General features: G+C 43.9%; 1 protein-coding gene across 1 annotated transcript in view; it reads left to right on the plus strand.

The window, feature by feature from the left end:
* FAAP20 (FA core complex associated protein 20) overlaps positions 1 to 26,005 on the plus strand; it is a 52,212-nt gene that overhangs the window by 10,917 nt on the left and 15,290 nt on the right. The window contains exon 3 of the mRNA XM_069741676.1: positions 23,129 to 23,276. Coding sequence (XP_069597777.1) covers positions 23,129 to 23,276 — 148 coding nt within the window. The remainder of the gene's footprint in view (positions 1 to 23,128; positions 23,277 to 26,005) is intronic.

A 26,005-nucleotide genomic window follows, 5' to 3' on the forward strand; every position in this document is an offset into this window, starting at 1 on the left:
AAAGTGCATAACATAACACGTTTGATTGTTGCAATAGGAATGAGCAACAGACTAGGGAAACCTGCACCAGATCCCTAGTATGACCCTACCTGCCAGTGGGGGTTGGCACCCTAGAATCCTGCGCAGATGGCGCCCCCACTCAACGTAGTCTGCCCCTAGTAACACCCTAGGCTACTTGCAAGGGGATAACAAAAAATACCATACAACATATATAGGTAGGGGCAAAAAAGATAACACTTCTATCAAAAATAGAGATAATACACAATAAAGCCCAAAACAACACACCAAACAGTGTAAATAAATAGAAAAAATCTAAATGTTTAACTTTCTCTTTAAAGTATGAAAATCTCGACGCGTTTCCCTGAGATCAGTTCATCAGGAGACATACTTATAAAAATTAAGAGAACTTATCTGAGTGACGATTCAGGAGGATAAACATCACACTCTAAGTCATTACTGTGCGGTGGGGAACAATGTCCATCCGGTACCACATGTCTAAATCAGCCCTATGTTGCAGGCATTGTGACCAGCTTATATAGAGCAAATACCTTCTTGTTAGTTCTAATTTCCCCGCTCGTTCCGGCATCAATAGTACTTCCGGGATCATAGGTCAACCTTACCATGTCATGTGACTCATTCCCATACTAGTCACTAAAACGCCTACAAATATCCCAGCGCTTAATTATCTCAGATATGCTAAGCGTTAATGCACTACAGTCATGACCATATTTCATTTAATTTGGAAAATATTGGACCACTCACTGTGCGATCCACAAAAGAAACAAGAACGCGCTGCCAAATGTATAATGACTGTAACGTACTAGCGCTTTATACATTTGGCAGCGCGTTCTTGTTTCTTTTTTAATGGTGGGTACATTGTGTATTAAGATGCGCTTTACATCTTGTGCGATTGCGCACTATGAGACGCAGTGGTGGATCGCACAGTGAGTGGTTCATAATCCCGGAAGTATTAATACCGGTTCACTGCTCCGTGCTCGTCCAATATTTTCCAAATTAAATGAAATATGGTCATGACTGTAGTGCATTAACGCTTAGCATATCTGAGATAATTAAGCGCTGGGATATTTGTAGGCGTTTTAGTGACTAGTATGGGAATGAGTCACATGACATGGTAAGGTTGACCTATGATCCCGGAAGAACTATTGATGCCGGAACGAGCGGGGAAATTAGAACTAACAAGAAGGTATTTGCTCTATATAAGCTGGTCACAATGCCTGCAACATAGGGCTGATTTAGACATGTGGTACCGGATGGACATTGTTCCCCACCGCACAGTAATGACTTAGAGTGTGATGTTTATCCTCCTGAATCGTCACTCAGATAAGTTCTCTTAATTTTTATAAGTATGTCTCCTGATGAACTGATCTCAGGGAAACGCGTCGAGATTTTCATACTTTAAAGAGAAAGTTAAACATTTAGATTTTTTCTATTTATTTACACTGTTTGGTGTGTTGTTTTGGGCTTTATTGTGTATTATCTCTATTTTTGATAGAAGTGTTATCTTTTTTGCCCCTACCTATATATGTTGTATGGTATTTTTTGTTATCCCCTTGCAAGTAGCCTAGGGTGTTACTAGGGGCAGACTACGTTGAGTGGGGGCGCCATCTGCGCAGGATTCTAGGGTGCCAACCCCCACTGGCAGGTAGGGTCATACTAGGGATCTGGTGCAGGTTTCCCTAGTCTGTTGCTCATTCCTATTGCAACAATCAAACGTGTGTTATGTTATGCACTTTTGTATCTGGGCAAGTGCAATAAGTTCATTATTAGTTCTTGAGTGTATGCTCTGCTGTTTGACTTTTTTCTATTTTTCTTGCACGTAAGGGCCTATTAGGGCGATTTAGGGATAGCCTACGTTGAGCGGGGGCGCCAATGCGCAGGATATATAGGGTGCCAACCTCCGCAGCAAGGTAGGGGACAGATAGTTGGGACCCTAGGGATCGAGAGCACCCTGTATCTTGGTCTTATATCTTTGTGTCAAACGGCTGATACTGGTTTTAGGTTGTATGTGGTATGTGTTTTTATTATAAAGAATATTATTAAATGTTAAGTTTTATTGGGTATATTATTCTATTCATATATGGTGTTTTCTTGCTGTGTTTTTTCATGTTTCCCTACTTGGACGATCTTCTGATCAAGGAGCCGTCCCGCCGAGACTGCAACCAGAGTGTAAAGCCCCCGTCACACATAGCGAGATCGCTAGCGAGATCGCTGCTGAGTCACAAGTTTTGTGACGCAACAGCGATCTCAGTAGCGATCTCGCTGTGTGTGACACGTAGCAGCGATCAGGCCCCTGCTGTGAGATCGCTGGTCGTGTCGGAATGGCCTGGGCCATTGTTTGATCATTGAGGTCCCGCTGGGTAGCACACATCGCTGTGTTTGACACCTTACCAACGACCTTGCTGACAGGACGTCCCATTGAATCATCATGAAATAGCATCGTTCTACAGGTCGCTACAGTTCGCCGCATCGCTGCTGCGTCGTTGGGGAGATCGCACTGTGTGACATCTCACCAGCGACCACATAGCGACGCTTGAGCGATCCCTGACAGGTCGTATCGTTGTCGGAATCGCTCAAGCGTCGCTATGTGTGACGGGGCCTTAAGGATTCTGGACTTTCCTGGTGCCTGTTCGCCCTGATCCAAGATGGAGTCTTGTATCTCGCCCTGTCATGGAACTTCCTGTCTATCCTGATTATTTAAGTCCGGGTCATGTGTGCTAAGGTGCCTGAGTATTTTGTGCTGCTGGCTCCTGAGCTTCTGCTGGTTTGCTGGTGAACTCCCTGCTTCTTCTGTTCACTACTCGATGGTCTGCATTCAGCTACCTCTGGAACTTCTGCAACGGGCTGCGTACCTGTGGAAGTATCCTCCTTGTTTGCAAAACTGTTCCCAGTGTTGTGCCTCTTTGCACAACCACACCAGGTGAGCAAGATTCAAGTTGTGCTTGTCTCATCCAAGAATATTTACTCATTTGCTACGCTTAGATAGCGCTCTCTTTTTCCCTCATCCTCTCTTTCCCAGGACTGCATTCACACAACGCCTCATCTGCAAATTATTGGACTGCTACTAACATGTACTGTGCACGTGTGTGATCAAGTTTTGCTGGACTTCCTCATTTAAGTACTGTGTGCATTCGCAACTAATAAGCTTATCGGACTTCCTTGTTTAAATATCTGTTCGCCTCTCCGTTTGCTGTGATTTACTATATTGTGCTGAGGACCTCGTCACTGTAGCAGGAATATCTGTATTATGTTATGTTTGCTATTATTCACTATATAGAGCTGATGACCTTGTTACAATTGCAGAAATATCTGTGTTTACTCTGTTTACATTTCTGTTTTGAGTAAAATATTCTTTGCTGCAACTTTGTTCTCGGACTGGCTTTATCCCATGCTATTAGATTCCATAGTATCCGTATAATTATTACACAGAGTCTTCAGTTTACTCTGGATACTCTGGTCCATCTCGGCTACATTATAACAGAGAGAAGTTCTCCCTCACCTTTGCTCAGCAACTGGTGTTTCTAGGTATAAGGTTCGACACAACCCAAGCCCGTGTTTTCTTTCCAAAGGAGAGGTTTTTCATCCCTCTGCCTGGGGAGCCATACTCTAAAGCGTCCAGCTTCTCTCTTCCTACGGTCCTGCATTAGTGTTCTAGGGGAAAGGGATTGTCGCCATGGAAGCTGTTCCTTTTGCCCAGTTCCATGTCTGTCCTCTTCAGCTGACTATCTGGTCGTCTCCCTGGATGATCCCGTGCTTCTACCTCTCAAGGTGAGGCAGTCCCTCACTTGGTGACGCTGCCGGCATCAGTCCTATGAAGGAAGTCCTTCCTTCCTCTCTGGCGGCAGCTTATCACCACCTACGCAAGTCTCCTCATTTGGGGAGCCGCTTTTTTTCTTCGTCACAGTGCAAGGTCACTGGAACGCCTAAGAGGCCTTTCTCCCCGTGAATCTCCTGGAGATCAGGACAATTTTTTCTTTGCTCTTCGCCACTGGCATTCTCTCTTTCCAAGCCAGCCGGTCTGCATACAGTCGGACAACGCCACGGCTGAGGCTTACATAAACAAGTTATGATAGAGGTAACAAGGATTCTGTAATGGGCAGAACATCACATTTCCACCATGTCAGCCATGCACATTCTGAGGGTAGAAAGTCGGGCAGCCGATTTTTTTGAGCCATCGGGGTCTCGCTTCGAGCGGGTGATTGCTCAGCCCCGCCATCTTCATCCAAAGAAATGGGGCTCCTCAGATGTCGTCCTCATGACGTCTCAGATAAACCACGAGGTTCCTTGGTTCGTAGCCAGGTCCTGGGAACCGCTAGCCACCTCTTGAGATGCTCTAGTAATATCACGGTCACAATTCCAACTGCCTTAACTTTTTCCGTCTCTCCCCTTTTCTGAGTGTCGTGAAAGGGATAAAGGAAGAAGGGATCCCTATAATCCTGATATCTCTGGACTGACCAAGAAGGGCCCGGTCAACATGTTCATGGACGCCTCTTGGAAGCTTCCAGGCCATCCAGATTCTCTCTCTCAAGGTTCTCTCTTCCACAAGAGCTTATAGTCTCGAAGTTTAACTACATGGCTGTTGAGACCATAGTCCTAGGGGAGGCTGTTTTTTTCCCATCTGGTCATTCAGACCATTATTGGGGCTGGGAAACCAGCTACTAGAAATACTGATAGGCCTTCTTCCGGTGGAGTGTGGATAAGGGTTTGGTCCCTATCTCCTTTTTTGTTTTCCTTCCATTCTTGGTTTTCTACAAGCGGGTCTTGACTTGGCTCTACTGTTTCTGTCAATTCTTTTCCAACGAGAAGTGTGGCTTCTTGTTCCCAGGAAGAGGACCTTTCTTCAAGGATTCCCCCACCTGCTACCTCCTTATCGTCTTCCTATAGATCCATGGGTTTTTAATCTTGTCTTTGGCACCTCCGCGCGCTCCTGTTGAGCCCATTCAAGACATCACATTTTTTCTCCTGTCTTGGACAGTTGTCGTCTTAGTTAAATTACGTCCATCAGGAGAGTTTCTGAGTTAGCGGCATTGTCCTGCCATTCCCCGCTCCTGATTCTATATCAGTACAAGGTAGTTCTCAGGCCTGTTCCTTCCTTTCTACCCAAGGTGGTCTTGTCATTGCTCATTAATCAAGACATTGTCCTTCCTTCTGTGTCTTTCCGGTCCATCTCCTGCAGACGTCCCTCTACAAGCAGGATCCCGTCACAGCTATCCAAGTCTACCTTTCAAGGACTGCTCCCTTTCGTCAATCTGATGCCCTGTTCGTCATCTCTGAGGGTTTTCTTAATAGGCTCCTAGTTTCTAAGTTCACTATTGCCGTGGAGGCATTCCGCGTTCAGGACAAACAGCCTCTTCCGGAGGTGGAGGCTCTTCCGGGGAGTGAAGGCTCACTCCGCTCGGCGGTAGGGGCCTCCTGAGCTGTTCGTTACCAGGATTTGGCTTTCCAGATTGTAAGGCTGCAGCCTGGTCATCTTTGCACTCCTCTGCGAGTTTTTATGGGGTTCATACCCATGCCTCGTCTGATGCAGGTCTGGGAAGGAAGGTGCTGCAGGTGGCGGTTTTGCATCAGCTGACCTGAGTCCATTTATTCCTTGAATCTTCCTGTTTCCCACCCTAGGGACTGCTTTGGGACGTCCCTGGGTTACCTGTGTCCCCCAATGAAGCGATAAAGAAAGAGGGATATTTGGTACTCACCGCAAAAATCTCTTTCTTGGAGGCTTTATTGGGGGACACAGCACCCTCCCTAACTGTTTATACCATTATTTGATCTATCTGCCTTCGTCGTTGGATTGGTACATATGTTGTACCATTCTTTGGTCTATGTGTCTTCGTTGTTGGATTGGTACATATGTTGAGTTTTTTGGTTGCTTCTCCTACTGCTCTAACACTAACTGAGGTACTTTGTGCATGTCGGTGGGTGTATACTGCGGAGGAGGAGCTATTTTCCTTTTTTTGCATAGTGTCAGCCTCCTAGCGGCTGCAGCATACACCCATGGTTACCTGTGTCCCCCAATGAAGACTCCAAGAAAAAGATTTTACGGTGAGTACCAAAAATCCCTCTTTTCTCTGCGGCAGAGCTCTGAATGTTGAGTCCTATATTACTGCTGCAGATCTATCGGAGCTCCGAATGTGGAGCCCTGTATAATTCCGCCCGCAACACTGGCTGCTTTCTATGTACACTGAAAATTGACAGAAAGCTGCCAATAAGTGATGAGGGGTGGGGTTATACAGAGCAGTTAACCAGGGGGTGCTATACAACTATTCCTCTAGTGATAATCTCCTGCTGATAAAACTTTGATTTCATTGCAATTGTAACTAACAACCCAGTAATTGCAACATCGTTGGAATCAGGCTCTCGGCCTCTTACCTCATTTTGCTCTCAAACTACATAAAAATCTGATGACCTATTTCCTTTAATCGTTCAAATTTTTTTTGTGTGTTACCTTGGGATATTGTCCAGAATATTCCATATTGTAGGTTTTATGACATAAAGGTTAACATTTTTCCTAGCTAAGTTAGAGAACAACAATGAATCCTAATTGTTTTTAAATAATCTTGGGTATAGCACTTTATGTACAATAGCTTGGAGCGTATCATTGAATATAGCTTGGATCTGATGAGACTAGTGCATTTGCACTGAAAGTCCATGCCAGTATGGTTGTATAATCCACTTTGAAAGCATTCTTGTCTGATAATTAAAATAAGTATCTTATGAGTTCATGCTCATCTGAAAGTGAATAAAAATTAATAAAACCTGCATTCACATGCAGCTGTAGTGCTAATTTACAGGTAAACACCCTGGAGTCACACTAAACGTATACACGTTTTTTTCTCAATTCTCACTGCCGAGAGTTGCACGATTGTTCTGTGTGGTAATTTGTAGGTAATGTACTGTAAATCACTTGCGGCTCTGCAGCGTTTCTGCGCGGCAAAAGACGCTGCGGATCCACAGTAAATCCGCTGCGGATCTGCAGTAAATCCGCAATGTGTGCACGTAGCCTAAGGGTATGAAGGCGAGAAAACAACACATGCGTGAACGGGCTGCTGTTAACGCAAGTGCAGAATTTCGCTAGCGCAGATAGAACTAGCAGATGCTCTATCTGCACTAGCAGTGACGGACCCAGAAACGCTGCAGCCTGCGTCCCAGGGTCCGTCACTCAATGACGGCACATTGCTAGCGCATACCCATTGTGGCGTTATACTGCGGTGTAACGTAGTCCGTCTAACGTGCTATATAAACGCACTATGACATCTTTGTAGCATGGGTTGTAGGTGTGAATCAAAAGCAGAGGTTGGTAAGTGATCACGAGAAGAGAATTATGCCAAGCCGTCTGATGCTTGAAGCATTTATAGACATTAATAAAATTATTTTGCTCATATATTTTGCACTACCCTGCGAATAAAAACAATTTGTAAGTATGTGCAGTAAGCTGCATATTAGGCAGTAACAGCATTTTATAAAGGGAAAGCCTGCTGACTGATTCACTTTAAGGCTCTTAAATTCAGGACAGGCCTTGTAGATTTTACTTGTAGTGCGACAGTGCATATCCAGCTTCTCTAGTGTCCTTTTCCTAACCCAAACTGTTCTCCAAAGACCAGATCAAGGCTTGGTTTAGTCATGTTATCAGGAGTCTTTCTTTGAAAATAGTTAAAGGGAACCTGTCACCCTAAAAATCGAAGATGAGCTAAGCCCACCGGCATCAGGGGCTTATCTACAGCATTCTGTAATGCTGTAGATAAGCCCCCGATGTATCCTGAAAGATGAGAAAAAGAGGATAGATTATACTCACCTGGAAGGCGGTCTGGTCCGATGGGCGTCGCGGTTCGGTCCAGCGCCTCCTATCTTTTTAGGATGACGTCCTCTTCTTGTCTTCCTGCTGCAGCTCCTGCACAGGCGTACTTTGTCTGCCCTGTTGAGGGCAGAGTAAAGTATTGTAGTGCGCAGGCCCCGGGCCTCTCTGACCTTTCCCGGCACCTGCGCACTGCAGTACTTTGCTCTGCCCTCAACAGGGCATATAAAGTACGCCTGCGCAGGAGCCGCAGCAAGAAGATAAGAAGAGGACATCATCCTAGGAAGATAGGAGGCCCCGGACCGCAGCGGGAGCGCCCCCGGGTGAGTATAATCTAAACTCTTTTTCTCATCTTTCAGGATACATCCAGAGCTTAACTGCAGCATTACAGAATGCTGTAGATAAGCCCCTGATGCCGGTGGCCTTAGCTAATCTTCGATGTTTGGGGTGACCGGTTCCCTTTAAACCATTCCTAATTATCAGTGCGATAAAAGATTAATGGTTTTTGGGTAGGGGTTCCAGCAATGCTCACTCTTTGACTCATTCAGACGTCCGTGAAAATCAGTCCAAGATCAGACTGCAATGTGTGGACTGGCCGCGAGTCTGTTGACTTGAGCGTGACAGCTTCATAGAAATATATAAAGCTATCATGCTAGGTTGGGAGTCCTGCGGCCAGTCCATGCATTGTGGTCTGATCTTAGACCGATTTGCACGGACGTTTGAATGCACCCTTTGTATCACAAGTATTCTCCATCTTTTTCTCAGAGGTTGCAGCAGAGCTAGTATCATTCTTTGAGTCCTTATGTACCTCAGATTGGGGTCCTGAAGTACGGTAATTATTCTACTGTAGTAGTGGCATGAATAAGCAATGCTGGTAGAAGGCGTAACGTACACCTGTCCAAAGACCCTCTATCTTTTTGCCCTCTCAGATAACACCAAGGAATATAAGCAAGTATTATATATGCTGCTTGCCTCATAGCCAGACTGAGGATAGTATAAAGTCCAGTGTTTCACAGGGTCTTTGTTTTTATTCTTCGTAACTATTATCTCCTCTTCAAATATAAGGAATATTTATTCTTAATCAGTGGAGAAATTTACCAAGACACTGACACAGGTAGACAATTCGCATCCTTCTTTATTGATCACCAGAAAAATTTTAAGTCTACCGATGGAGGTCAAATGAGTGAATCTGCTTACACACTCGATGATTGTTGATCCAGTAGCCCCGGAAGCGACTTCCTACACCCATTAACTGGTGTTTAGTGGCTGTCAAGTGGTATTTTCTTTGCAGATGATTGAGGAACTACAATTTCCTATGACATTTTAAATATTAATGTCTGTGTGTTTTCAGTTAAAATTATGTTTTGTCAATAATTCAGTTCTGAATTCCCAGTGCTAGTATCCAGGTTTTCTAACATTCCCATATACCGTATATACTCGAGTATAAGCCGACCCGAGTATAAGCCGACCCCCCTAATTTTGCCACAAAAAAACTGGGAAAACTTAATGACTCGAGTATAAGCCTAGGGTGGGATTGCAGCAGCTACCAGTAAATGTCAAAAAATAGATACCAATAAAAGTAAAATTAATTGAGACATCAGTGGGTTAAGTGTTTTTGAATATCCATATTGAATCAGGAGCCCCATATAATGCTCCATAAAGTTTATGATGGCCCCATAAGATGCTCCATATTAAAATATGCCCCATATAATCCTGCATAAAGGTTAATAATGGCCCCATAAGATGCTCCATAGACACATTTGCCCAATATAATGCTGCACAAATGTTGATTATGGCCCCATAAGATGCTCCATAAAGATATTTGCCCCATATAGAGCTGCACTAACGTTATGGCCCCATAGAGACACTTGCCCCATATAGTGCTGCACAAACGTTATGGCCCCATATAGTGCTGCACAAATGTTATGGCCCCATATAGTGCTGCACAAATGTTATGGCCCCATATAGTGCTGCACAAACGTTATGGCCCCATACAGTGCTGCACAAACGTTATGGCCCCATACACTGTGTTCCAAATTATTATGCAAATTACATTTTTCTCGGATTTTCCCAAATGGTCGGTGCAAATGACAGTCAGTCTAATAAAAGTCATCACCTGTTAGAGTATACATCAAATTTTATTGAAGAAACCTCCCAATGATAACAGTATATTCTCCAAAATGACTAAAAACTAAAAATACACTGTTCCAAATTATTAGGCACAGTAGAATTTCTATACATTTGATATGTTTTTAAAGAAATCAAAATGCTCATTTGTGGAATTTGCAGCATTAGGAGGTCACATTCACTGAACAAAAAAGCTATTTAACTCCAAAACATCCTAACAGGCCAAGTTACATGTTAACATAGGAACCTTCTTTGATATCACCTTCACAATTCTTGCATCCATTGGACTTGTGAGTTTTTGGAGAGTTTCAGCTTGTATTTCTTTGCATGAAGTCAGAATCGCCTCCCAGAGCTGCTGTTTTGATGTGAACTGCCTCCCACCCTCATAGATCTTTTACTTGATGATACTCCAAAGGTTCTCCATAGGGTTAAGGTCAGTGGAAGATGGTGGCCACACCATGAGTTTATCTCCTTTTATGCCCATAGCAGCCAATGACTCGGAGGTATTATTTGCAGCATGAGATGGGGCATTGTCATGCATGAAGATGATTTTGCTCCTGAAGGCACGTTTCTGCTTTTTAGACCATGGAAGAAAGTTGTCAGTCAGAAACTCTATTTACTTTGCAGAGGTCATTTTCACACCTTCAGGGACCTTAAAGGGCCCTCCTCCATCTCCTTGCTGATGTCGCAGCCTTCTTGGGACATGGTGGCAATCCACCAACCATCTACTACTCCATCCATCTCGACCATCCATGGTTGCTCGACACTCATCAGTAAACAAGACTGTTTGAAAATTAGTCTTCATGTATGTCTGGGCCCACTGCAACCGTTTCTGGTTGTGAACACTGTTTGGGGGTGGCCGAATAGTAGGTTTATGCACCATAGCAAGCCTTTGAAGGATCCTACACCTTGAGGTTCGAGGGACTCCAGAGGCACCAGCAGCTCCAAATAACTGTTTGCTGCTTTGTAATGGTATTTTGGCAGCTGCTCTCTTAGGGTACGTGTCCACCTTCAGAATGGCCGGCGGTTTGGTCGGAGCGGCAAACCCGCGCTAAGCCCCTGCCCTCTTCTGTGACGCGATGATGCCGGATGTGTTCATAGCACACATCCGGGATCATCGCACCCCACACATAGGGCCCTGTGTTATACCTTGCGGCGACGCAGCGTCACCGCAAGATATACGGACGTGCTGCGATCTTAAAAGACGCGCCGCATGTCCGGAGTCGCAGGGCCGACGGGTGCGTGTTACCACGCATAGTGGAGACGGGATTTAATTAAATCCCCTCCACTATTCTGTAACATCTGGACGCTGCGTGTTTGACACTGCGTCTCTATGCAGCGTCAAACATGCAGCATTTCCTGAACGTGGACACATATCCTTAGGGTATGTGCACACGTCAGGATTTTCTAGCAGAAATTTCCTGACAAAAAACGGACATTTCTGCCAGAAATCCGCATGCGTTTTTGACACTTTTTTTGTGCGTTTTTGACACGTTTTTTTCCCAATGCATAGAATAGTGGGAAAAACGTGAAAAATCCGCAAAATTAATGAACATGCTGCTTTTTTTACCGCAATGTGTTTTATTTTGCGGAAAAAGACGCATCATGTGTACAAAAATTGCAGAATGCATTCTAAATGATAGGATGCATATGTCTGCAGTTTGTAATGCGTTTTTATCGCGAAAAATGCGAAAAAACCTGAACGTGTGCACATACCCTAAATCCAATGAATTTGTCTGGCAGAAACCTTCCTCATTATGCCTTTATCTGCATGAACTCTGTCAGTGCTCTGTTTCAGTCACAAATCTCTTCACAGTATGATGATCACTCTTAAGTTTTTGTGAAATATCTAATTTTTCAAACCTTGTCCAAGACATTGCACTATTTAACGCTTTTCAGCAGCAGAGAAATCCTTTTTATTTCCCATATTGCTTAAAACCTGTGGCCTGCTTAATAATGTGGAACATCATTTTTAGGTAGTTTTTCTTTAATTAGAATCACCTGGAAAACTAATTATCACATGTGTTTAAGATTGATTTCAGTGATCCATTGAGCCCTGAGACACAATACCATCCACGAGTTTATTTGAAAAACAAAACAATTAAATCTTTATGACGCTTAAATCCAATTTGCATAATAATTTGGAACACCGTGTATAGTGCTGCACAAACGTTATGGCCCCATATAGTGCTGCACAAACGTTATGGCCCCATACAGACACTTGCCCTATATAGTGCTGCACAAACGTTATGGCCCCATAGATGCTCCATACAGACACTTGCCCCATTTGCTGTTGCTGCGATAAAATAAAAAAAATCACATACTCGCCTCTCCTTCACTCAGGCCCCTGGCACTTTCAATATTCACCTGACTTTGTTCCGGCGCCGCTCTGTTTTCACTGTCTTCTGCACTGACGTTCAGGCAGAGGGAGCGCACTAACCACGTCACCGCGCCGTCTGACTTGAGCATCACTGCACAAGACGGTGAAGACGGAGCAGCGCGAGAACGAGGAGCAGGTGACTATCGCGCAGCGCTCCCCGTTATACTCACCAGCTCCTGGTGTGGTCCCTGCACGTCTGTTCCCTGGCACTGTCAGCTTCTTCCTGTACTGAGCGGTCACCATTACCGCTCATTACCGCTCATTACAGTAATGAATATGCGGCTCCACCTCTCTGGGAGGTGGAGCCGCATATTCATTACTGTAATGAGCGGTACCATGTGACCGCTCAGTACAGGAAGAAGCTCCCGGCGCCGGGGAAAAGACGTGCAGGGACTGCACCAGGAGCGGGTGAGTATAGTTAGACAGCCCCCGCTCCCCCTCCCCTGCCGACCCCTGGGTAGGACTCGAGTAAAAGCCGAGAAGGGGACTTTCAGCCCCAAAAAATAGGCTGAAAATCTCAGCTTATACTCGAGTATATACGGTACTTTAGTATTCAGAGAAGTATTTTCTCCAGAAATGACTTTGATGGCATGCTAATAGCGTATTATATGTGACTTCCCAAGTGTCTTGATTTTTATTTGACACTGTATAATTTTATGTTTTGTGGAAACATACTGAGAAACCGTTCAACGTATGGATACAAAATGTAAATTTAGTTCCTTGATGACAGGTATCTGTTGCTCCTCTTCTAACTGAATTCGAGATGAGGAAATAAAATAATTGCAAAATGCTTCTGCAATGTTTACCGCCGCTGGCACACAATTAGTGGGCAGGCATTTTTCTTTCTCATGGTGATTTTCATTTAAACCTGATTAGTGAAGCCACTTAGGCCGTTAAATTAATTACATTTCTGTGCTGGTATTCTTGTCTCCTAATACACCTTGCTTGATGGAGGCAACAAGGCTTAAAACCATGGTGAATTGAAAGCTGCCAAGTACTTGAGACTCTCCGAGAGTATGAAAGCCTGGATGCGCCATAATCTCCCTTGATGTAAGACTATATGTCACTTCCAAGAAGGGGCAAAAGTCTACATAGAGGGTGAGCTGGTTCAGCAGTGTGTGAAAGAGGTCACATGATGTGGGAAGACAGCTGTCAACTGAGTGTGCCCATGGAAAATAGCTAAAAACAGGCTGCATCCCCCGAGATGATTGGTCTGTGTTTGCACAGCTAGAGGGAAAGTGGAGCTTTTAGTTGTGTAATATGGATGTTTTTGTTTCAGTAGTTTGGATAGAATCACACCGTGCATTATAATTTAACTGCTTTATAAATCAGCATACAATTCTAATCTCCCAACAATGCTGAATGTCCCGCTTGCTTTGTTGAATTGTTCTTGATTTCCTTTTGTATTTAGAATTTGATTGGCTGGTGTTACCCATTAAGTGTAATCCACCCTTTTCCTGAAAATTGCAGACAAGTGTAAATGGTTTTCTATTCGTGGTCAGAATAACTGCATATCTATAATGAAAAAAATATAAGTGACATTTGATATTTATTGATAACCTATTGATAAACATCAGGTAAATAGGAGATGAGATGCAGCACTCTGCAGCAGCCACTAAACAATGTGTTCTCCTTTAACATTTCTTATATCATGTAACCTACGGAGGAGATAATTGCGGATCGGTGCAAGTGTCGGACCCCCACCAATTTGATATTATGCTTATCTTCAGCACTGCATAAGAAGCTGCCTGATACAGACAGGCCGTGACCACGGTCCACAGTTTATCGAAACGTTGAGAGTTAAACATACAGCTAAATTTAATTTTCTGATTTCATCTCTTGAGTGCCATGTTTCTTTTCTTGTACAATTGAGTAGATTATGTATACGTTTAGCATTATACCTGACTCGCTTTTTGATAAATTGATCTTTATATACCTTGGGGGTGTGGGTGGGGGATAGGGGTTTAGTAGTAAGCTGTATTTTATTTCCTGCATAGATAGTTAAAAAATAAAACCCAACATAAAAAAGCAAATACCCTGCAGTAAAGAAATAAACAGCAGTCGTGCATGAAAATTATTATAGGGTGCTTAGTTAACATAATTTGAATTAAAAAAATGAAAAAGCCATTCCCCCACGTCACGGTGATTTTATTTGGGACTGTCCTAACCTCTAATATTAAAACTTTACCAAGTGACGTTCATGTGGATAAGGGTCGAGAAGGACTGAGCCAGGATAATGGACAAACGGGCATGGGGGACTACATGAATGTAATGTTCAGCTCAAAGAAAAGGGATGCCATTCCTTTACTTGCACAAAATGCAGAAACACTGTATGTCATACTCCTATGTTAGTCATCTTGTTTTGCTTTTTTTCTCATTTGTATACAGTACATGTAAGGATAACTGCCTGTACAATAGCTTGTAAAATCTCCTAGAACGTTTGCGTGTGTGGGTGAGGGATGGGGATTTAGTAGTAAGTTGTATTATATTTCTCTTACCCCATGACGGCACTAACGAGAGAGAGGGATCCGCCCTCAGGGACAGGAAACCCACAGGTTAAAAAGGCGGGACCTCTCCTCCACCTCAGTTCGGTTTCCTGTCCCCGACGGGGATCCCACCATCCAGGAGTCCAGGGACCATCAGGCCGAGTTCAGGCAGCGGGGGGGCCTGCCACGGTCTCAGGTGGATTCCTCCCTGAGGGCGCGATCCAGGGTCGGCGGGCCTCGTAGATGCGCGCAGAGGGGAGGCAGTGAAGAGGATGTCGAGAAAGCCTGCCTCTTCCTTTTCAAAGGGATGATCGGCAATAGGTAGCGGCGGCTACCTGGAGGTTTTCTCCACCGATCCATAAGGCACACAGGAGGTGGTGACGCCGGTCACCGACAGGAGAACGCTGGGAGCAGCGGCGGCTGCGGAAGCTCCGTCCCTCCTGTGAGCCGGCAAACAGTGAGCGCGCGCGCAGGGTTCGGCGACTTACTGCGCAGGCGTGGGGGTCACTTCCGGGGCGGCGCAGGGCACCTCTGGGTAAACCGGAAGTTGCCTGGCGCCGCTCCATTAGTATATATCCAGAAGGAAAGGGGTATACCGCTGCTCAGAGATTACCACCATGAGTGGAATAGAGCAGTCGGTGGAAGAAATTTCACAGGCCCCTGTGACAAAGAACCCGAAGGAGCGCCATTCCTCAAGAAAACCCACGCAGCGCAGCAGCTCAGGATCCCAGCGTAGCAGAGGCTCTGGTGGATCCAGGAGGGAGACGGTGGTTCAAGTGGAGGAGGCATCCTCAAAGCCACAGCCGGTATCTTCCTCACATTAGGAGGGTAAGTGACCTCCGTGAAAGTGTAAATTCTAATAGGGGTTTATTGTTTCCTAGGGAAAGAAATGCCAGGGGAAAAGTAAACATAGAGTATGCCCGCTTTGTTCAGCAGATTTGCCGGATTCATGGGTTAAAAAACTCTGTGCGCCATGTATTAAGAACACCATTGATGAGGAGACACCAAGTTTCACATCTGAATTAAAAGATTTAATTAAAACCCAAGTAGCAGACGCATTAAAAAGCGTAAAAAACCGTAAAAGAAAACATAAAGAAAAATCTCCAGATTACAGCTCCAGCGAGGGAGATAGTACGAGTGGGGATTCTGATAGCTCTACAGCTTCATCATCCTCCTCCGCATCTTCAGAAAGCGGTCGCAACTGTTTCCCAATAGATGAAACGGATGTGCTGGTGAAAATGGTTAGGGCGACAATGGGTCTGGCAGACACTCGTTCCAAAAAATCTGTACAAGATCTTATGTTTAGTGGCCTGGAACAAAAGAAGTACAGAGTGTTCCCATTAAATGAAAAAATTCAAGCCCTTATAAAAAAGGAGTGGAAAAGACCAGACAAAAAAGTACTGTTAACACCCAAAAGGAGATACCCATTTGATGACCCAGCCTGCGCCTCATGGGGAAAAGCGCCAAAATTAGACGTCGCCATCGCGAAAGCCTCTAAAAAGTTCGCTCTGCCTTTTGAAGATATGGGGACCCTCAAGGATCCTATGGATAAAAAGGCCGATGTCTTCCTAAAAGGGTCCTGGGAGGCCGCCAGCGGGGGGCTAAAACCCGGTATAGCTGCTACGTGTACAGCTAGAGCACTAATGGTCTGGCTGGATCATTTAGAGACTCAATTAAAAAATAAAACCCCGAGAGAGTCTATACTAGACTCCGTGTCAGCGATGAGAGGGGCCGCTGCATATTTAGCAGATGCCTCAATAGACTCAGTTAGACTGACGGCAAGATCGGCTTCCTTCTCAAATGCGGCTAGGAGAGCATTATGGCTAAAGTGCTGGCCGGGGGACCTGCAAACTAAAGCTAAGTTGTGTTCCATTCCGTGTGAAGGTGAATATTTGTTCGGTCCCACCCTAGACGATGTCCTCGAAAAAGCGGTTGATAAAAAGAAAGCCTTTCCGGGATTCCTAAATCAAGCTTATAGGCGGCCCTTTCGAGGAAGGAGGTTCACACAAAGACGCCCCCCAAAAAATCAAAAGGAGGGGTGGGAAGACAGAAAATTCAAAAGAGGAGGTTTCATGTTCAACAAGCCGGATAATAAAAAACAGCCACAATGAGGGTGTGCCCCAGGTAGGAGGGAGACTGACCCACTTTCTTCCAACCTGGGAAAAAATTTCTGGAAGTGCCTGGACTCTAAACATCATAAAGACAGGCCTAAAACTAAGCTTTCACACAATGCCACACAATCAGTTTGTGGTCACACCACGAAGAAAGTCAGAGATCGAGCAGCTGAGCATCCAGAGAGAAGTTCTCAGTCTTCTGGAGAAGAAAGTCTTACAGGAAGTTCCACAACAGGAAGAGACGAGGGGGTTTTATTCTCCGCTCTTTCTTCGAACAAAACCGGACGGAACTTTCAGAGTAATTATAAATTTGAAACAACTAAACAGATACCTGGTAATAGAAAAATTCAAAATGGAGACAATAAAATCATGTGTCAGATCCCTTATCCCGTCTTGTTTCATGACTGTTATAGACTTAAAGGACGCATACTATCATGTGCCAATCCATCCGGATTTCCGGAAATATCTCAGGGTTGCAGTAATGATACAAGGGGAACTGAAACATTACCAATACAGGGCTCTTCCGTTTGGTCTAGCCATTGCCCCGAGAGTATTCACAAAATTAATGGCGGAAGTAATGGCCCATATAAGGGAACAATACATATTGATTGTGCCTTATCTGGACGACCTCCTAGTGATGGGCAGTTCCTCTCTACATTGCAGCCAGCAACTAAACAGAGTGATGGTAGCCCTATCGAATCTAGGATGGTTTTTGAACCTGGAAAAATCCAGGCTTATCCCATCTCAAGTACAGTTGTACTTGGGGATAGTAATAGACTCAACAAAGCAAGAGTGTCGTCTGCCGGAAGAAAAAGTATCCAACATGATACATCTAGTGAATCAGTTGAGTATCTCTCCTCTGATCTCTCTAAGGAGAGCCATGTCCATACTGGGGTCGATGACATCCTGTATCCCAGCGGTACAGTGGGCTCAGAGCCACTCGAGAGATCTCCAGTGGGAAATACTAGAGGCGGTATCCCACGCAGGAGGAAATTTAGAAAAGCAATTAAAAATATCCTCTCGGACAAAAACTTCCTTAGCTTGGTGGACAGACCCGTCCAATCTCAGGAGGTGGGTTCCATGGGTATGGCCGGTCTCGATAATCCTGACCACAGACGCAAGCCCTTGGGGGTGGGGGGCCCACCTAAACAGGCAAATTGCCCAAGGTCATTGGTCAGTAGAAGAAAAAGACCTTACTTCAAACATGAAGGAGCTTTTAGCAGTTCAGTACGCCATCAATCATTTTTTAACTTCCCTCCGTTCCCACCACGTGAGAGTACTGACGGACAACAGGGTGGTAGTAGCATATTTAAACCATCAGGGAGGGACGAGGTCTCAATCCCTAATGAAAGTGACAAATTTCATCATGTCACAAGCAGAAGCCAACTTGTCCTCCCTGACAGCCCTTCACATAAAAGGGTCAGAAAATCAAACTGCAGATTTTCTAAGCAGAACCCAATTAAAACAGGGGGAATGGGAGTTAAATACAAGTATATTCAAACGCATAGTGGGTCTTTGGGGGGCCCCGGATATAGATCTATTTGCAAACAATCAAAATCGGAAAACGGAGGCCTTCTGCTCGATAGATCCTCGGGGGAGTCCAGTGGCTATAGACGCGTTGTTAATTCCATGGAAATTCCATCTAGCTTATATGTTTCCTCCGATAGCTCTAATTCCCTTAGTCTTGAAGAAAATCAGGGAAGACAGAGCCAAAGTGATACTGATAGCTCCGTTCTGGCCGAAAAGAGTATGGTTCCCATGGCTACGCCTAATGTCCATAGCGGATCCATGGGTACTCCCAGATATCCCAGACCTTCTGCATCAAGGGCCAGTGAATCACCCTCAAATAAAAAGTTTGCACATGACGGCCTGGCTTTTGAAAGGGAACTATTAACAAAAAGGGGGTTTTCTTCAAATCTAATTTCTACCCTGCTGGCCAGTAGAAAACCTATAACTACCAGAGCCTACGGCAAAGTCTGGAAAAAGTTCCTCTCCACGTCAGGAGTTATCCTATCAAATCAGATGCCAATTCAGGAAATCTTAGAATTTCTTCAAAAAGGTTTAGAGAAAGGCCTAGCAACAAACACTCTGAAGGTTCAGATTGCAGCATTGGGTGCCCTTTACAACCAGGATTTGGCGGGGAATCACTGGGTAAAAAGATTTATTAGAGCATCTACTAGGTCCAGACCAGTTATACATCTCACCGCTCCTCCCTGGGACCTGAACTTAGTCCTTTCAGCACTAACTAAAGCGCCGTTCGAACCTTTATCTCAGGCTTCACTAAAAATAATATCTTGGAAAACCTGTTTATTGGTGGCCCTAACCTCAGCTCGCAGGATTAGTGATCTGCAGGCCTTATCAGCCTACCCACCTCTAACACAAATATTAGATGACAGAGTAATCCTCAAAACTGACCCTTCTTACCTTCCCAAAGTGGCGTCAAAATTCCACAGATCTCAAGAGATAGCGTTACCATCTTTTTGCCCCAATCCAAAAAACAAAAAAGAGGAGGTTCTACACACTCTAGATGTAAAGAGATGTCTAACACACTATCTATCAGCCACAAGGGAGTGTAGGAAAGGGAGGGCTCTGTTTGTCTGCTTTCAGGGACCAAATAAGGGTCACAAGGCATCGAAAGCCACGTTGGCGAGGTGGGTAAGAGATGCAATCAAGATGTCATATACCTCTTCCGGAGAACAAGCTCCGGACACAATTAAGGCTCATTCAACCAGGTCGGTGGCAACCTCTTGGGCTGATCGTGGTGGAGCATCAATAGATCAAATATGTAGAGCAGCCACTTGGTCCTCCCCCTCTACATTCTTCAAGCACTATCAGCTTAATCTATCTTCTCCCTCAGACTTAACTTTTGGTAGGAGAGTTCTTGAGGCAGTAGTCCCACCCTAAAATTTTCATTCTTTGAAATTCTCTCGTTAGTGCCGTCATGGGGTAAGAGAATATCGTAGTTACTTACCGATAACGGTATTTCTCTGAACCCATGACGGCACCTGTATATTCCCTCCCTTCACGTATGGGTGTCCACATTACTTATAAATTAAGTCACGAGGTGTGCATAAAAAAAAAAAAAAAAATGTGTGTGTGTATATATATATATATATATATAGAGGAGCTTATATAAGTTATACAGTTATATTTTGTTGTGTAAAAATAACCAATTAAGTTACAGCAGAAATTCCCTGCAAGGCTCTGTAAACCAACTGAGGTGGAGGAGAGGTCCCGCCTTTTTAACCTGTGGGTTTCCTGTCCCTGAGGGCGGATCCCTCTCTCTCGTTAGTGCCGTCATGGGTTCAGAGAAATACCGTTATCGGTAAGTAACTACGATATTCCTGCACATATACTTATATCTTGAAATTCTCAGGGAGCACTGCATAACTGTAAAGACTTCCTATGCCTAGATGGCGCTCCCACATGAAGAATCTTTACTCCTTAGACCCCCTTGTCAGAGGTCTCTCACCCAGCCAAATCAGGGACAAACACCCTGAAACAAGTGTCTGCAAATGCGGTTTCTGCTTTGGCTTCTTATCCCAAGTCATGTGGCTATGCCCTTTAAAGAGGCGATATTGACTTTTAGGCTATGTGCACATGTTGTGGATTTTGATGCGCATCCCCAGCGTTTTTGGACTCTTGGAATTGCATCAAATCTGCAGTGTAGTGCACAACCAATGTTAGTCATTGGGAAATCCAGAATTGGTGTGCACATGCTGCGGATTCGCAGCAATTTATTTTCCGCAGCATGTCAATTCTTTTTGCGGATCTGCAGCATTTCTGCACCCATTGACTTCCATTGAGTCAGTCAAATCCACAGCAAAACCGCAGGTGTAAAAAGATTTGCTGTTTTGCTGCGGATGTGTGTGTGAAAAACGCTGCAGAAAGGAAGAAGGAAGAGTGTGTGTGTCTGTGTGTAGGTAGGCATTGTCCGATGTGACTACTAGTCCCATCCGGCTTGGTCTGCTGTCACATAGAACAGTGACAGCATTAGCCAATGATGGGATAGAAATCCCATCATCCGGCTACTGTGTTCAAGTGTAAAAATACAAAACCAAACCACATATACACATGCAGTACATACATATACCCATACAGTACATACTCGCCAAATAGCTAATCCCGACGCCCTCGATCGCCTGCAAAAAAAATAAAAAAATAAACCAACAGTATACTCCCTGTTCCGTCGTAGTCCATTTAATAACGAGTGTCCCACAACGATCTCCCGTGTAGAGCTGTCACACCGCTCTACAGGTGCTCCGGTGTACAGTCACAGGAGGTATCCTCCTGCACTGTATCACTCCGTCGCCTAGAGGTTACTGGAGTTTGTCTGGTCACTTGCAGCACCGCTGCGTGAGAAAATTCCCACGCAGCTGTAGTGCCGTAAAGTGAGAGCACGAACTCCGATGATACACTGCGGGAGTATTATCTCCAGTCATTGTGTCATCGGAGCCCCTGTAGAACGGTCATGTCTCCTGATGTGACAGCTCTACAAAGGAGATCGTCATGGGACACTCGTTATTAAATGGATTACATCGGAACAGAGTATTTGTGTTGGTTTGTTATTTAATTTTTTTTTGCAGGAGATCGAGGGCGTCGCATGGATTAGCTTTATAATAATTATGGCAAACTGTGTGGTGTTTTATTTCATTAAAAGACTTTATTCTGGCCGTGTCTTTATTTACAATACAACTATAGGATTAGTCATGGATAGGTGTCTTGTTACAACACAAAGGTGACATCAACCCCCAACTATTGTCCCACTTGCCACCGCTACAGGGCAAGTGGGAAGAGCGAGGCTAAGTGTCGGAATTGGCGCATCTTAGAGATGCGCCTTTTCTGGGGCGGCTGAGTGCTGATGTTTTTAGCCAAGAGGGGGCCAATATCCACGGCCCCTTCCTAGGCTATCAATATCAGCCCGGAGTGTGCGGCTACATGTATTTCTATGCAGCTGAACGCTCCGGTTGAAGTGCTGACGGCAGTGCTGGGAATTGATGCAAGAGGCTCACGCGAGTTTCTTTTGTGACCCTGGCCTTAAGGTATGTTTTCACGGTCAGGAAACGCTGCAGATTGGACTCTGCGTACAGCCGCAGCATCCAGATGTTACAGCACAGTGGAGGGGATTTTATGAAATCCCATCTCCACTATGCGTTCAAAGATGCAGGTGGCAGACCTGCGTATACGCACATGCGGCGCGTCTTTATAGACCACAGCATGTCTATTTATCTTGCACAGACGCTCCGCCTCCACAAGATAAATATCACCCATCCAAAAGCCGGCAGCACTTTGGACGGAGCAGGTATCTGCTGCATTCAAAGCGTTGCATATCCAGACCGTGGAAACATACCCTAACGCAGATTTTGTGTGTGTGTCTTTATTTAACTCTTTATGTACCATTTTATTATGTTCATTACTAAACAACGCCAGGCTTGGTCTATCTCTGTCTATCTCTCTATTATCTATCAATGTATCTATTATCTATCTATGTGTGTAAACATTCTTCAATGGAGTATGTAAATGAAGAGGTTGGACAAGAAATGACATCACAATTCTTTTTTTTTGTTAAATACTATATCTTTATTTAGCTTACAAAAACGCATACAAATATGCATGAAAATCCACATAAAAAATGCATCAAATCCGTGCATTTTCTGCCAAGAGAGGAAGAATCTGTGCAGAAAATTCCACAGGCAAATCTGCAACGTGTGCACATACCCTTAAGGTTGCTACTTCCAGTAGGTGGCACTAGAGTTCCAATCCTCTTCCTCTCTGAAGAGGCTATTTGCCTATCTGAATTGCCAGGAGAGCATGACATGACACTCTCCACAAAGAGAAACTTTGCATTTCAGACCCCCTATGTACTTGTATGTAATGTATCTCCATTGTAATGCCTTACTTTAGTCATACTGTAATAATGTATGGTTTTATGTAGCTACATCTTTATACAAGTGAACAGAGTTAATTATTCTAACTATCTCTGAGAATATTTTTTCAAAAATGTCAGTGTTCCAGACTAATGCTTTAGGTCTGTAATACTTGAAATTGCTGGGTTGTTTTTGCCCTGCATTGGTTAAGAAGCATCCTTTGGTCTCTCCTGACATTACCCATCTCCAGCAGTTGCAGTATTAGTTGATTTGATTTGACAGAAGTGGCACTTGGTGTGAGCCCTTTCTGCTCGTGCTCACGAGTTGTTGCATTTCATTTCTTTTAGGAGACAGGACTTCACTGGTTCCTGGTTTGACGAAATCGAATTAACCGCTGCTGAACAAATATGGAAGCAGGTTGTGAGCAGCGCGTATCCCGACCTCCGTAGCATGGGCTGGCATGCTGTGCCTAGTCTGCCAGTATCCAATCTCAAGGTGCAGTAAAATATTTTGAAGATGTTTACGATATATTACTTACTTCTAATCTATTTCCTATACTATGAAATTATACCTTTGCAGCTCCAGTCTATATATTTCCCATGCTCCATTCACTTTCTAAAAGTCGGAAGTTGAATAGTGTGTAGCTGACATCTTCAGGTTATAAATGGTCTGTAGAGCTCTGACCTGCTTTGTCAGTAACTGCTTCCTATTTCGACCCTTATTTTTCCTCATCACTAATCCTATTCAGACTCCTTCATGTTTGATTCAAGTGAAATAATATCAAATTAACTGTAGTAAAATTGTAAATAGAGGTTAATGGTTGTTACATTATGATACTTGAATAATTAAAATTTCAAAACATTCCTAAATTTGTAGGAAAATTAAGTATGCAAGCTACATACTAAAACAATAAAAGTGGTTTTCCATTTTTGGAAAACACCTGTCTTCACCTGCAGTTTTCTTTTTTTTGTCATGAGTAAGACCGCCTAGTGCAGTCAAAACGCGTCGACTGGGTCATGTCGACCATGTATGGTTTTCTTTTGTATGCACTATAATTTCTTCTGAAAAAGAAAAGGAAAATCTACTCCTGTTGAGCCGGACTCCAATTTTTTGTATTTTGGTGTGAGGCCGGTGTCTGAGCTCCAGGTGGATGAGCAGAGAGCAACTGGGTGAGCTGGAATTAAGTTTCTATAATATTCTATGGAGCATCTTATGGGACCATCAACCTTTGTGCAGCATTATATGGGGGATAATTTTCTATGGAGCATCTTATGGGGCCATCAACCTTTGTGCAGCATTATATGGGGCATAATATTCTATGCAGCAAATTATGGGGCCATCAACCTTTGTGCAGCATTATATGGGGCATAATATTCTATGGGGCCATCAACCTTTATGGAGCAGCATATGGGGCATAGTATTCCATGGAGCATCTTGTGCGGCCATCAACCTTTGTGCAGCATTATATGGGGCATAATATTCTATGGATCATCTTCATTAACCTTTTCTGCAGCATTATATGGGGCATATTTTAAAATGAAGCATCTTATGGGGCCCATCATGAACGTTATGGAGCATTATATGGGGTATATTTTAATATGGAGCATCTTATGGGGCCCATCATGAATTGTACGGAGCATTATAAGGAGCTCCTGATTCAATATGGATATTCAAAAACACTTAACCTACTGATGTCTCAATTAATTTTACTTTTATTGGTATCTATTTTTATTTTTTAAATTTACCAGTAGCTGCTGCATTTCCCTCCCTAGGCTTATACGCGAGTCAATAAGTTTTCCCAGTTTTTTGTGGCAAAATTAGGGGTCTCGGCTTATACTCGAGTATATACGGTATTCTTTCTTCACCGCCCAATGGTATAAATTTCTGTGAGGCACATGTGGTGTCAACATGCTCCCCTGCACCCTGAGCGTTGTAGTTTGTAAAATGACGTCACTTCAAAAATGACCGAACAGATAAGTGAGGGGGAGGGGTGTGTCTATATGTAAAATCATCCTTAAAACCCATCCGGCATGATATTATAGGTGAATCTAATGAAAATGTAGAGTCCCTGTGGGTGGAGATAAGGGGAGGGGGAAAAAAATAATAAATTACTGATAGGGGTTTGTTATAAATCTCCAAAAATAATGGAAGCAATGGAGAATATCCTCGTAAAGCAAATAGATGAAGCTGCGACTTAAGGGGAAGTCATTATTATCGGGGACTTCAACTACCCTGAAATAGATTGGGGAACGGAAATCTGCAATTCCAGCAAAGGTAATCGGTTTTTGACAACTATGAGAGACAATCATCTTTCACAACTGGTTCAGGACCCAACAAGAAGGGGGGCACTGCTAGACCTAATATTAACCAACAGGCCAGACCGCATAGCAAATATAAGGGTTGGGGGTCACATGGAGGGCAAATTTCCAATTGATGAGAGAGGATCTTGGTGCAATTAACTGGGACGATATCCTGAGACATAAAAATACACAAAAAAGATGGGAGACGTTTATTAGTATCCTGGATAGGACCTGTGCACAGTATATACCGTATGGGAATAAACATACCAGAAATAGGAGGAAACCAATATGGCTAAATAGAGCTGTAAGGGGCGCGCAATAAGTGACAAAAAGAAAGCATTTAGAGAATTAAAGGAAGTAGGTAGTGATGAGGCATTAAATAAATACAGAAAATTAAATAAATTCTGTAAAAAGCAAATCAAGGCAGCAAAGATTGAGACAGAGAGACTCATTGCCATAGAGAGTAAAAATAATCCCCAAATATTCTTTAACTATGTAAATCGTAAGAAACTAAAAAATGATAATGTTGGCCCCATTAAAAATAGTCTGGGTGAAACGGTGGATGAGGGAAAAGCCAATATGCTAAATTACTTTTTTTCTTCAGTATTTACACAAGAAAATCCCATGGCGGACAAAATGACTAGTGATAAAAATTCCCCATTAAATGTCACCTGCTTAACCCAGCAGGAAGTACGTCGGCGTCTAAAAATCACTAAAATTGACAAATCTCCGGGCCCGGATGGGATACACCCCCGAGTACTGCAGGAATTAAGTACAGTCATTGATAGACCATTATTTTTAATCTTTAAAGACTCCATAATAACAGTGTCTGTACCACAGGACTGGCGTTATAGCAAATGTGGTGCCAATATTCAAAAAGGGAACAAAAACTGAACTCGGAAATTATAGGCCAGTAAGCTTAAC

Source organism: Ranitomeya imitator, chromosome 10 (assembly GCF_032444005.1).
Source record: "Ranitomeya imitator isolate aRanImi1 chromosome 10, aRanImi1.pri, whole genome shotgun sequence".
Lineage (NCBI taxonomy): Eukaryota > Metazoa > Chordata > Amphibia > Anura > Dendrobatidae > Ranitomeya > Ranitomeya imitator.